This window comes from Capricornis sumatraensis, chromosome 9 (genome assembly GCF_032405125.1).
Source record: "Capricornis sumatraensis isolate serow.1 chromosome 9, serow.2, whole genome shotgun sequence".
In the NCBI taxonomy this organism is placed as follows: Eukaryota; Metazoa; Chordata; class Mammalia; order Artiodactyla; family Bovidae; genus Capricornis; species Capricornis sumatraensis.
In genome coordinates this window covers 5,814,019-5,827,676 of record NC_091077.1, presented here as the reverse complement: position 1 = coordinate 5,827,676, position 13,658 = coordinate 5,814,019, and the positions used below count along the sequence as shown (strand labels likewise).

The window sequence follows — 13,658 nt, the reverse complement described above, 5'->3', positions numbered from 1 at the left end:
TGGCTCAGTGGTACAGAATCTGCTTGCCACTGAAAGGAGACACAGGAGATGCAGGCTCAGATCCCTGGGTCAGGAAGATGCCCTAGAAAAGGAAATGGCAACCCACTCCAGAGTTCTTGCCTGGAGAATCCCAGGGACAGAGAAGCCTTGCAGGCCTCAGTCCACAGGGTCACAAAGACTGGGACGCAACTGAGCAAAAAGTGATGGAGGCTCATTACGAGCAAATGAGAATCTGGGGAAAAAAAAAAACACAGAAATATAGAAAGCAAGAAGAAACCCCCCGAAAAGTCTCCTCACCTCACAAGAGTCACTAAAACAGTTTGGTATACTTCTTTGATTTATCCTTAATTAGAAATAGAAGGAAATAAAGCTGTGATCACGGTTATGTATTCTACTTCTTTCATCTTTTACTACAACATACTGTCTTGCTCCAGCCTCAGAAACTCCTCACATGCGCTTTCGGAGCCACGCCCATCATACAGACACACTCAATAACGATAAAAGCTCAAAGAGCCCACAGGTCTGAATTTTTTCCTTTAAAATAAAGTTCCAGCCTCCTAGAAATCTGTTCTAATGAAATAAAAGAGGGAAAAAAAAAATAAGTCAACAAGGGGCACTGGTTAAATAAATTACAGGACAGCCATAGGGCAGATGAAGTGGTCCTGGAAAGCTAGAGTCTCATAACTAAAACCACCAAGCATGACGACAAGTGAAAAACAAAACGGCAAGATGTAAAACGATATCTGCAGCGTGGTCCTGCTTATGTCAACGTATATTTGACTGAAAAAGTTTACAAAAATCCATCAAAAAGCAACCAGCTCCTGCCCATGAGCTGCAGGGTTACAATGATTGTATTTTTTCCTCTACTTCCCAGTTTTTCTACCACATATATGCATTATCTTTAAAGTTAAAAGAGAGCAAAGGCAACAAAAGTTGTTTTACGTGAAAGAAAGATCCACTGATAGCCAGCCTTGGCCTTAAACAAGCAGAGCCTTCTGGGGGCCCTGGCCCTGTCCTCACGCTGTGCACACCTCCCCCAGGAGGGACAGGAAGAGGCAAGGACAATGCAAGACAGGAGAACACTTTGGAGGGAATTCCCTGGCAGTCAAGTGGCCAGGACCCTGCACGTTCACTGCCGAGGGCCCAGGTTCAATGCCTGATTGGGTAACTAAGGTTTCGCAAGCTACACAATGGCTTAAAAAAAAAAAAAAAAAAAACCCCACTGTGGGGCAGCAGCATGCCAGCAACTGAATCCCACACGAAAATCATCCACAACAAACCACAGCGGGTATTACACAGGTGTTGAATGATGGCTCTTGATGACACATAAACAATACACAGTCCATTCACACGATGGAATATTATTCAGTCCAAAAAAAAAAAAAAGAGAGAATGAAGTCCTGACACAGCTACAGTGATGAACCTTGAAAACATTATGTCCAGTGAAAGAAGCCAGACACAAAAGGCCAGATACTGCATGAAACACCTAAAATAGGTAAATCCACACAGACAGAAAGCAGATTAGTCATTGTTAGGGGAGTCTCTCCCTTGGGGAGAAGACACGGACTCTTAGAAAATGCAGGCGCTGGAACAAAGCTTCAGAGCAGGACTAACATGCTCACGGGCTTCCCTGGTGGCTCAGTGGTAAAGAATCCACCTGCAGGAGCACAGGTTCGATCCCTGGGTCGGGAAGATCCCCTGGCGAAGGAAATGGCAGCCCACTCCAGTATTCTTGCCTGGGAAATTCCATGGACAGAGGAGCCTGGTGGGCACAGTCCATGGGGTCACAAAAGAGTCGAACGTGATTAAGTGATTGAACAACATGCTCCACATTTCAGACCACAGAGGAAGGGACTTGTCTTTCCGTCAGTCTCCAGCGTGGAGATCTTGTCACCCTGATCGTACCACTGCTGCTCAAAACTCCTGGGTGCCTACAGAGTTTTTCAGAACAGTCAGGAGGAAACCCTGCCGAAACAACCTCTCACCTGACTCAGAAACAGCCCCTTTGGCGCAGCAGCTCGGGTTGCCTGACACACAGGGGCTCACCTCCCTTTCTGGCCTTTGCAGTCCTTTCCTGCTTCCTCAAAGGGCTGGCTCTGCCTGGGCCTTCAGAATACAGTCTCTTCTGCGTCTGGGAGCACAATGCCTTGTGTTACCTACCGTCAGCTCAGGCGTGTAACTGGGACTCCTCCTTGCTAGTAGGCTGTGAGCCCCATAAGGGCAGAGATGGAATCCGGGTTTCTGCTTCAGGCTATACTCATGGTCCCTGGCCCACATATGGTCAGCAGTAAATAACCACGGAGTGAAAGAGGTGGCAGCCATCCTCTGGAACCCCATACACCCTGTGTTTCTCTCCTGCCACACTGCGCCTCCTAAAAGAGTGTACCTGTGTCCCTCCTTGCATCATCATGTTGGAGTCAGATGCAGCAACATCTCAACTGCTCTCACAAGCAAAACCCTCTGCTGGTGACCTTCTAAGACCCTAACCCGACTGAGCGACTGAACTGAACTGAACTGAACAAAGCTTCAGGGTAGACTTACTCGCCAGGATGCGGGGGCTGAGGGCTGGCCACCTGATTCTGCTTGGCCTTCTGCTCCATTCTGGCTTCAATTTCCCGTTTCTTCTGAGCAATGAGCTCCTCTTGGTGAAGGATGTTCATGTTCATTTTCCCAGACTTGGGAGGAGCAACCCCAAACCACCGGTTAGCCTTTCCTGGGGCGGGAAAAGAAGTACATCAGAAATCACCTTTGCTCTGAAGAAATACAGATGACCAACAGGTACATGAAAAGATGCTCCACACTGCTAATTATGAGAAATGCAAATCAAAACTACAGTGAGGTACTGTCTCACACCACTCAGAATGACCATCATTACAAAGTCTACAGAAAACAAATATTAGAGAGGGTGTGGAGAAAAGCGAACCTTCCTACACTGTTGGTGAGAATGAAAGCTGGTGCAGCCATTATGGAAAACAGCATGGAGTTTCCTCAGAAAACTAAAAATACGCTCTGGCAATAACACTCCCGGGCATGTATCGAGACAAAACTATACTCCAAAGAGACACATGAACTCCCATGTTCATAACAGCACTATTCACAATAGCCCAGCCAGAGAAACAACCTTAAATGCCCACAAAGTTGTCCTACATGTATGTGTACAATGGAACATTACTCAGCCACAAAAAACAGTAAGATAATGCCATTTGCAGCAACACGGATACGACCAGAGATTATCACTCTCAGTGAAATAAGTCCGAAAGACGAGGACCATATGTTATCACTTCTACTTGGAATCTAAAATATGGCAGAAGTGCACCTATCCATAAAACAGAAACAGAATCAGGGACATGGAGAATAGACCGGTGTTTGGATTCGGAGTTTGGGGTTAGCAGATGCAAACTCGTATATACAGAATAGGTAAACAACGAGGTCCTACTGTACAGCACAGGCAAGAACATTCATATCCTGTGATATATCATAAAGCAAAAGAACATGGAAAAGAATGTATATATATGTATAACTGAATCACTGTGCTGTACAGCAATAATAAACACAACACTGCAATTCAACCATACTTCAACAAAAAATAAGTTAAAAAAAAAAAGAAACAAACAGATCACCTTAGATCCACTAACATGCCCAGCAGCTGCTACATGGTGTGGCCCAGGTGCTGCTGCCTGCAGCACCTGGCATTCAGACTGACATGCATTCACATTCACACATCTGTTCATGTATTTAGCAAGCATTCACTGAGTTATGCACCGGGTGCTGTACTTGGTGCTAAATAAGACAGCTGGAGCTCTGCTCATGTGTGATTCACCTCTGGCTGAGGATACAACAGACTTATAACAAGAAAGGAGTTGCAAAATCGTAAGAGCTCTCTACTGGAGAAAAAAAAACAAAAAATGGTGAGAAGGAATAACAGAGGAACACCTACAGAGCTAAAGCAGCCAGAAAACAGCCCTTAGAAGAGGGGACATTTACGCTAAAACCAGAAAGATAAAGAGTCGGCTTTCTGAAAAGCCACGTGGGGACTGATCTGGGCAGAGCAAGAAGCAGAGGTAAAAGCCCAAGGGACCAGCAAGGGTCCAATGTGGTCAGAATGGACAGTTCCAGGGGTGGGCCTCACAGGGAGTGGTGGGAGAAGACAGGGAGTCTGAGTTTTTCTTAAAGGGCTTTAAGAAGCCACAGGGGAGTATTAAGCTGATAAGAGTATTAAGCTGATAAGATCCAATTGGTACTTTTACTTTTAAGATCATTCCAGCTACTGATTGGACAGAGTAAGGAGACAACCAGGAGGCTTACTGGCTGTAAGCAAAAGATGATGATATCTTCAGACAAGGGTGGTCGTTGTGGAGATAGAAAAGCCACTTTGAAGGTTCCCCGTGGGGCTCAAAATAAAACCCACACTCTGAAAGCTGATTTTGAAGACCTTGCCAGAGATAACCCCCTTCCCACTTCCAGTTCATCCCTGATATTCCTCAAAATAACAAACCCTCAAGGCCTTTGCACTTGCTGTCCCTCTCTCCAGAGCCTTCCAATAGTTGGCACCTCATTTCAAATGTCTTCTGCTCAAAAAGGCCTTCCTTGACCACTCAATCTCAGCAGCCTGCATTTTCGCTCTCTCAAGTCACCATAACTAACTCTCTGTAAATATTTCCTCCTTGTGCATTCTTTGATGCCTTGGTAAAAGTAACCTTCAGTAAGACACGACCCCATTTCGGATACCACTGTATCCTCGACAACTAACACTGTGCCTAGCACATAAAGTATATTTGTTGAATGCATCCCAGTCTCGGGGCGCCAGAACTGGGAGAGAGGGAGAGGCAAGGTTTATGGTAAAAGGGGGGCTCTAAAGACCCAGGAAAATGTGTACAGGGAGTCAGAGTGCAGTTCGGAAAAGCAGCTTTTCCAGAAAGTGGGACAGAGGCGAGGAAGGAGCTTAGTAGAAGAGAGGGGCGCAGAAGAGTCGAAGGTTGCCGCTGGCTCGGGGAGCGGAGCTTGGAGCAGCCCTTAAGGCGGTCAGCTCGGAAAGCAGGCGCAGGGCAGATAACCGTGGGGGCCTTTGAGGAAAGCCTGGCGTCCTCACCAAACCAGCAGTGGGGGCGGGGAGGATAACTGGGTCTCGGCGGGGGTCCCAGGAGACTGGGGTGGTGCAAAAGCCGCCTCTTCCAGACGCCCGGAGGCCGAGGCTAAGGGCCAACGGGTTGAGGTAGGCCCGACGGGATGGCGAAGCAAAGACGCGTAGCCTGAGGACCCAGGCGGACGCTTGAGGGTAGGCGGGGGCTGTTACCTGCAACATCCCGGTTGTCCATCTTGAGACTCATCCAATCCCACAATGCTCCGGCGCCACCGGAGGAGGTGGGGGGGGCTTGTTATAGTGCGCGTGGCCTGATGGGAGATGTAGTCCGCCTCGGCAAGCCAAGCCCTACCATTGCTTGGACATCTGGGGTCTTCTCCCCAGGAACGCAAACCTCAGCCCATCGGCAATCTCTGGTCTCAGTTACGCAGACCAGAGAATGTCGCCTTTTCTCAGACCTTCCCGGAGCCGCAGCCACTTCAAACATAAACTACATATTCCAGGATGCTTTGTGCAGCAGCTCTCGCGAGAAAGGCGAGGAGCTCCGGGCCCGCCCCACGCGCCTGTTTCCGCCTCCCTGTGGCGGCGGCTTGTTGTTGTGCAGGATAAAATGGCGGCTCAGGCTGCGGCGGCGGCTCAGGCTGCGGCGGCCCAAGCAGCGCAGGCCGAGGCGGCTGAGTCGTGGTACCTAGCGCTGTTGGGCTTTGCCGAGCACTTCCGCACTTCCAGCCCGCCCAAGATCCGCCTGTGCGTGCACTGCTTGCAGGCCGTGTTCCCCTTCAAGCCGCCTCAGCGCATTGAGGCCCGAACACATCTGCAGCTCGGCTCGGTGCTCTACCACCACACCAAGAACAGTGAGCAGGCGCGCAGCCACCTGGAGAAGGCGGTGAGCGTGGGCTGGGCCGCGAGGGAGGAGGCGCGGGTTCCTTTCCGGGCTTGAGCTGACGGGCCGCGACCGTGGCGGGCGGGAGCCGCCGACGGGCCGCTCTTCTGGAAACTGGGGCGTGACTTCCGCACGAGCAGCAAGACCCCGAAAGCTATTAGCCTCTCTAGGGATCCGAGGGCCCCGCCTCGTACCTTACTGGGTATCTCCGGTGACAGCAGAGGCCTAGGACTCGGGATAGGGGAGGGTCCAGGTAACCCCAGGTAACAACAGTCCAGGCATCCTTTGAGAATCTGAAATTTGGCTTCCGAGGAAATCTAGGAAGGTCTCGCCCAGGACATGGACGTCTGAGGACTTCCAGACGGAAGATACTGTGCCCCCATCAGTGATGAGGGGAGTCATAGGCGGGAGGCAGACTCTAGAGACGGTTTGACGTCTTGAAAAAGGCAGAGCTGAGGGTTGCAGGGTTTGGATTCCAGGGCTCAGGACTCCTGCTTTCTCCACAACCACCTGTGACTTCTCTTCCTCCACCATCCACTGGTCCATCCCCTTCAGAGGGCAGGCCCCATCTTCCCACGATGCCTTGTGGTCTTGGTGCCCCCAAGAATGTGAGAAAGTGGCCGTCCCTTTGCCCTCTGGGGCTGTGGAGTTGTTCCTTTCAGGGCAACACTGTGCTCCTGACAGACGGTGTTTCCATTTGCCATTTACTCAGCTTTATTCAGCTTAGAGGAGAGACTTCTTGAGTAGAATCAACGACCATGTAAAAAATGTCTTGATCCGAGGTAAATCTGAATTCACCTGTGGCTAGTAACAAGTTGCCTTGGGGAGGATAATCAGATCTGTGTTTTGCAGACTGTAGAGTTGGAAGGGGCTTTTGTCCTTGCTTGAGCCACTTCCTTGTGTAAGGAGTGAGGCAGTATGGTCCCTGAGAGGTGAAGTGATTTGCCCAAAGCCACACAGCAAGTTATTAACAGAACTGGTCTCACAGGTAAGCTCAAGACCACCAGGGTGGATGCCACGACATTAAGTCGTCATTTTTGTGAAGTTTGTTTCTTCCGTTCATTCAGCAGGTATTTAATCAGCTCACACTGGGTACCAAGCCCTGTTCTAGGTGCCGCGGATCAGCAGTGAATAATAAAACAGTCCCCCTGCCCACATAAGCGTGTGTTTCTGTGAGGGAGACAAAAAATGAATATGTCATAAAAGATTAGGCAGTGATCAAAGAACCATTAAACGTGTGGACCAGGGTGAAGGTTGGAGTTGACAGGGAGCTATTTTTGGCAAAGGTAATCAGGGAGTCTCTATTTGTGGGAATGACATTTGAACAGAGGCCTGAATGAGGTGGAGGAGGCAAGCCTTGAGAACTGCTCCAGGTTTCATGTCAATTCCTAGAAGTACCCCAGTTGTCGATGACTAGTTGATATCAGGGTTTTTCCTAGACAGCAATGAGGCCGAGAGCAAATGAAGTGTCAGGCTTTGTTGGGTGTATGAAGGGTGGAGGCTGTGACTGCCCAGGCCTGGCAGCCCAGGGCCTTCAATAGGATGCTAGTTATAAAGCTGTCCCTTCTCTCAGTTAACAACAAATCTTGCACCTCCTTTGTCTGGTCTCCAGGCCATTCAGCCTGTTTTGTTTTTTCTTTTCTTTTTTTAATTGAAATATTATGGGGTTTTAAAAAATTTTGTTTGGCCATGCTGTGCAACTTGTAGGATCTTAGTTTCCCAACTGGGGATTGAACCCAGGCCACAACTCAGTGAAAGCACTGAGGAATTCCCAGTTGAAATGTAGTTGACATAACAATACAATAAATCCCCTACATACAAATGAGTTCTGTTCTAAGAGCACATTCACAAGTCCAGTTTATTCTAAGTCCAACAAAGTTAGCCTAGGCACCCAATTAACACAATTGACGTATAGTACTGTACTAACAGGCTTATAGTACAAATACTATGCAAATACTATGAAACAATACATTAACAGGCACACACAAAAACTAGTTTTAATCTTACAGTACAGTACTTTGAAAAGTAGAGTAGCACAGTACAACAGCTGGCATACAGGGCCTGGCAGCAGTGCCACCTGCAGCACCCTTGCTTTTGTACTTGCTTCTGAATATCCTGGGCTTGAAATAGAGATACTGTACTCTATACACTACTGTACAGTAAAGTGCACAGGAGCGCAACCACTTGTAGAGGGTGTACTCAGGTGATAGAGTACGCCAGACAGGTGAACTGGCTTCTGAGAGTGGACACATGAACACACAGTCACGTCTTTGGAAGGTCGCAACTTGAAGGTTTCGTTTGTAGGTGGCTTACTGTATTGTGTTAGTTTCAGGTATATTATGTAGAGCTTTGACATTTGCATGCATTGTGGAATGATCACCATAATAAGTTTAGGAACCATCTGACCTCATACAGTTACTGCAGTATTATATGGAGCATATTCTTTATGCTGTGTATTACATCTCCATTGGGTTGCTTGTTTCATAACTGGAGGTTTGTACTTCTTAACCACTACCAGCTATTTTGCCCATCTGGCAACCGGTTTATTCTCTGTATGTATTAGTATGTTTTCATTTCGTTTTTTAGATTCCACGTATAAATGAGATCATGCAGTATTTATTTTTCTTTGTCTGGCTTATTTGACTTACCATAATACTTTCTAAATCCATTTTTGTTGTCACAAGTGGCAAGATTTCATATTTTCTTTTAAAGGTTTTTTTTATTTGATGTGGACCTTTAAAAGAATTATTTATTTATTGTCTTTGCTGGGTCTTTGTTGCTGCTAGCAGGCTTTATCTAGTTGTGGCAAGCAGGGGCTACTCCTTAGCTTTGGTGCATGGGCTTCTAATTGCTGTGACTCTCTTGTTGCAGAACATGGGCTCTAAGACATGCAGGCTTCATTTGTGGCACATGGGCTTAGTTGCCCATGGCATGTGGAATCTTCATAGACCAGGGATTGAACCCATGTCCCTTGCATTGGCAGACGGATTCTTAGCCACTGGGCCACCAGGGAAATCCAAGATTTCATTATATTAATGGCTGATTAATATTACCTTGTATGGTAGCCATTCCCTTCTCCAGAGGATCTTCCTAACCCAGGCATTGAACCTGAGTTTCATGCATTGCAGGCAGGTTTTTACTGTCTGAGCCACCAGGGAAGCCCCCAATATTACCTTGTATGTGTATACCTTATTGTTTTTATCCATCAGTGGACACTTAGGTTGCTTCCATATCTTACCTATTGTATTAATAAATAATGCTGCAGTGAACAATGGTGTGCATGTTTATTTTTGAGTGTTTTTGCTCTTATCAGGTAAATACCCAAAAAGTAAAACTGCTGAATCCTGTGGTAATTCTATTTTTAATTTTTTTTAGGAACTTCCTTACTGTTTTCCATAGTGGCTGCATGAATTAACAGTCCTACCAACAGTGCCCAAGGGTCCCCTTTTCTCCACATTCTGACCAGCACTTGTTATTTGTTGTCTTTTTGATGTTAGCCATTCTGACAGGTGTGAGATGGTATCTCACTATGATTTTTGATTTGCATTTCCCTGATAATTACTATCTTTTCATGTGTCTATTCATCTTTTCATTGCCACCTGTATGTATTCTTTGGGAAAATGTCTCTTTAGGTCCTTCATCCATTTTTTAATTGGATTATTTGTTTTTTTGGTGTTCAATTGTAAGAAGTTTTTTGTATATTTTGGATATTAACCTCTTACTGGATATATCATTTGCAAATACAGTTGACCTTCCATATCAGTGGGTTTCACATCCTTGGATTCAACCAACCAAGGATATAAGGGCTGATTATATTCAGTGTGTGAATTAGGTTGATGCAAATGTAATTACGGTTTTGGACCGTGAATTTTAAATCATTATATCTAGGCTCAAACACATTTTTATTAATCAAAATAGAAACCGCTACAATCAACACATTTTTGCCAACAAAAAATCAGTTTGTTTATTCCTACAGTATAAAAATCCATGCTTCGAGATTTGACAGACTCTTCAAAAACATATTCTGCCTCCTGCTGGTTGTGGAAGCATTTTCCGTGCAAAAAGTTGTTGAGATGCTGGAAGAAGTGGTAGTGGGTTGAAAATGGTGAATATGGCAGATGAGGCAAAACTTTATAGCCCAATTGTTGAACTTTTGAAGCATTGGTTGTGCAACATGCAGCTGGGTGTTGTCGTGGAGAATTTCTGTTGATCTATTTTTTTCTAATAGAAGCCCTTTCTGTTGACCAGTGCCAGCTGCAGTTTTCAGTGCATCTCATCGATTTGTTGAGCATACTTCTCAGAGATGTAATGGTTTCGGTGGGATCCATGAAGCTGTGGTGGATCAGACGGGCAGCTGACCACCAAAACAGTGTCCATGACCTTTTTTTAGTGCCAGTTTGGCTTTGGGAAGTACTTTTTCTCAGTCTAGCCACTGAGCTTGTCATTGCTGGTTGTCATATACAGTCCACTTTTCATCGCATGTCATAATCCGATTGAGAAATGGTTTGTTGTTGCATAGAATAAGAGAAGACGACACTTCAAAATGAGTTTTTTTTTAAATTTCTGGTCAGCTCATGAGGCACTCATTTACTGAGCTTTTTCACCCTTTCCAATTTGCTTCAAATGCCAAATGACCACAGAATGGTTGACACTGAGTTCTTGTATAGCCGTAAGAGGATCAGCTTTGATGATGGCTCTCGATTGTCATTGTCAACTTCCGATGGCTGGCCACTACTCTTCTCATCTTTAAGGCTCTCGTCTCCTTTGCAAAACTTCCTGAACCCCGCTGCACTGTACCTTCATTAGTAGCTCCCAGGCCAAATGCATTGTTGGTGTTGCTAGTTGTCTCCACTGCCTTAGGACCTATTTTGAACTCAAATAAGAAAATTAGTTGAAATTGCTTTTGGTCAACCATTTACATAGTTTAAAATAGATATAAAATAAACAAGTAATGTCGTTAGCAAAAAAAAAAAAGCGAGAATGTGCATTGAAATGATGTATAACATAAGTACATTTATTTAGAATATATTCCAATATCAAATGGCAAATTTCAGCAGTGCAAAAATATCATTACTTTTGCACCAACCAAAGCACCAGTTAGAACTGGACATGGAATAACAGACTGGTTCCAAATAGGAAAAGGAGTACGTCAAGGCTGTATATTGTCACCCTGCTTATTTAACGTGTATGCAGAGTACATCATGAGAAACGCTGGGCTGGAAGACGCACAAGCTGGAATCAAGATAGCCAGGAGAAATATCCATAATCTCAGATATGCAGATGACACCACCCTTACGGCAGAAAATGAAGGAGAACTAAAAAGCCTCTTGATGAAAGTGAAAGAGGAGAGTGAAAAAGTTGGCTTAAAGCTCAACATTCAGAAAACAAAGATCGTGGCATCTGGTCCCATCACTTGATGGGAAATAGATGAGGAAACAGTGTCAGACTTTATTTTTTTGGGCTCCAAAATCACTGCAGATGGTGACTGAATTTAAAAGACGCTTACTCCTTAGAAGAAAACTTATGACCAAGCTAGATAGCATATTGAAAAGCAGAGACATTACTTTGCCAGCAAAGGTCCGTCTAGTCAAGGCTACGGTTTTTCCTGTGGTCATGTATGGATGTGAGAGTTGGACTGTGAAGAAAGCTGAGCACCGAAGAATTGATGCTTTTGGACTGTGGCGTTGGAGAAGACTCTTGAGAGTCCCTGGGACTGCAAGGAGATCCAACCAGTCCATTCTGAAGGAGATCAGCCCTGGGATTTCTTTGGAGGGAATGATGCTGAAGCTGAAACTCCAGTACTTTGGCCGCCTCATGTGAAGAGTTGACTCATTGGAAAAGACTGTGATGCTGGGAGGGATTGGGGGCAGGAGGAAAAGGGGATGACAGAGGATGAGATGGCTGGATGGCATCACTGACTCGATGGACGTGAGTGCACTCTGGGAGATGGTGATGGACAGGGAGGCCTGGCGTGCTGCGATTCATGGGGTCGCAAAGAGTTGCACATGACTAAGTGACTGAACTGAACTGAATATGCCATTTCATATAAGGAGCTTGAATCTAGACATTTCTCCAAAGAAGATACACAGATGGCTTCTAGGCACATGGGAAGTTGCTCAACATTGCTAGTTATTAGAGAAATGCAAATCAAAACTTCAGTGAGGTATCACCTCACATCAGTCAGAAAGACAATCATCAAAAAAAAATCTATGAATAATTTTTTATAAAGTCTCTGAATAATAAATGCTAGGGAATGTGTTGAGAAAAGGAAATCCTGCTGCATTGTTGGTGGGAATGTAAATTGGTGCAGCCACTGTGGGGAACAGTATGGAGGTTCCTTAAAATTGAGTTGTCATATGCTCCAGAAGTCCCACTCTTGGGCATATATCCGGAAAAGATGAAAACTCATTCAAAAAAATACATGTGCCAGAATGTTCACAGCAGCACTATTTGTAATAGCCAAGACATGGAAGCATCCTAAATGTCCATTGATAGATGAATGGATGAAGACGATGTAGTATATGTATATATAATGGAATATCAGTCAGCCATAAAAAAAGAATGAAATCGTACCATTTGCAGCAATATGGCTAAACCTAGAGATTATCATACTCATACTCAGTGAAGTAAGTCAGGCAAAGACAAATATCATGTGAGATCACGTATATGTAGGAACTAAAATATGATACAAATGAACTTCTTTCAAATAGAAACAGACTCACAAAGAAAACAATGTTACAGTTACCAAGGAGGGATAGGGGTAGGAGAAAGGCAAATTAGGAGTTTGGGATTATCAGATACCAAGTACTATATATGAAATAGATAACCAACAAGTCCCTACTGTATAGCACAGGGAGCTATATTCAATACCCTGTAATAAGCCATAATGGAAAACAATAGGAAAAAAATGATATATGTGAAGCTGAATCATTTTGATGTGTACCAGAAACTAGCACAACATTGTAAATCAACTATACTTAAAAAATAAAAATATATAAGGGCTTGAGGATCTATGGATTTTGATATCCTCAAGGACTCCTGGAATCAATCCCCTGAGGACAACTGTATCTTCTCCCATTCAGTAAGGTGCCTTTTTGTTTTGTTAACATTTTTCCTTTGCAGTGTAAAACTAGCTTTTTAGTTTGGTGTAGTCCCATTTGGTATAGTTCCACAAACTGTGGAAAAATTCTTAAAGAGATGGGAATACCAGACCACCTGACCTGCCTCCTGAGAAATCTGTATGTAGGTCAAGAAGCAACAGTTAGAACTGGATATGGAATAACAGACTGGTTCCAAATAGGGAAAGGAGTATGTCAAGGCTGTAGATTGTCACCCTGCTTATTTAACTTATATGCAGAGTACATCATGCAGAATGCCAGGCTGGATGAAGCACAAGCTGGAATCAAGATTGCCAGGAGAAATATCAATAGCCTCAGATACACAGATGACACCACTCTTGTGGCAGAAAGCAAAGAAGAACTAAAGAGCCTCTTGATGAAAGCGAAAGAGAGAAGTGAAAAAGTTGGCTTAAAACTCAACATTCAAAAAACTAAGATCATGGCATCCAGTCCCATCACTTCATGGCAAATAGATGGGGAAACAGTGGAAACAGTGAGTGACTTTATTTTGGGGGGTTCCAAAATCATTGCAGATGGTAACTACAGCCATGAAATTAAAAGATGCTTGCTCCTTGGA

At 44.9% G+C, this 13,658-nt stretch overlaps 2 protein-coding genes across 2 annotated transcripts in view; one reads left to right on the top strand and one right to left on the bottom strand.

Annotated features, from left to right (window-relative positions):
* Positions 1–5,327, bottom strand: part of SUGP1 (SURP and G-patch domain containing 1) — a 32,372-nt gene extending 27,045 nt beyond the window's left edge. The window contains exons 1-2 of the mRNA XM_068979941.1: positions 5,294–5,327; positions 2,542–2,713 (exon numbers count right to left, since the gene is read on the bottom strand). Of these exons, the coding sequence (XP_068836042.1) occupies positions 2,542–2,713; positions 5,294–5,327 (206 nt within the window). The remainder of the gene's footprint in view (positions 1–2,541; positions 2,714–5,293) is intronic.
* Positions 5,328–5,690: 363 nt separating this feature from the next.
* The window catches only part of MAU2 (MAU2 sister chromatid cohesion factor), a 33,451-nt gene continuing 25,483 nt past the window's right edge, over positions 5,691–13,658 (top strand). The window contains exon 1 of the mRNA XM_068979571.1: positions 5,691–5,966. Coding sequence (XP_068835672.1) covers positions 5,691–5,966 — 276 coding nt within the window. The remainder of the gene's footprint in view (positions 5,967–13,658) is intronic.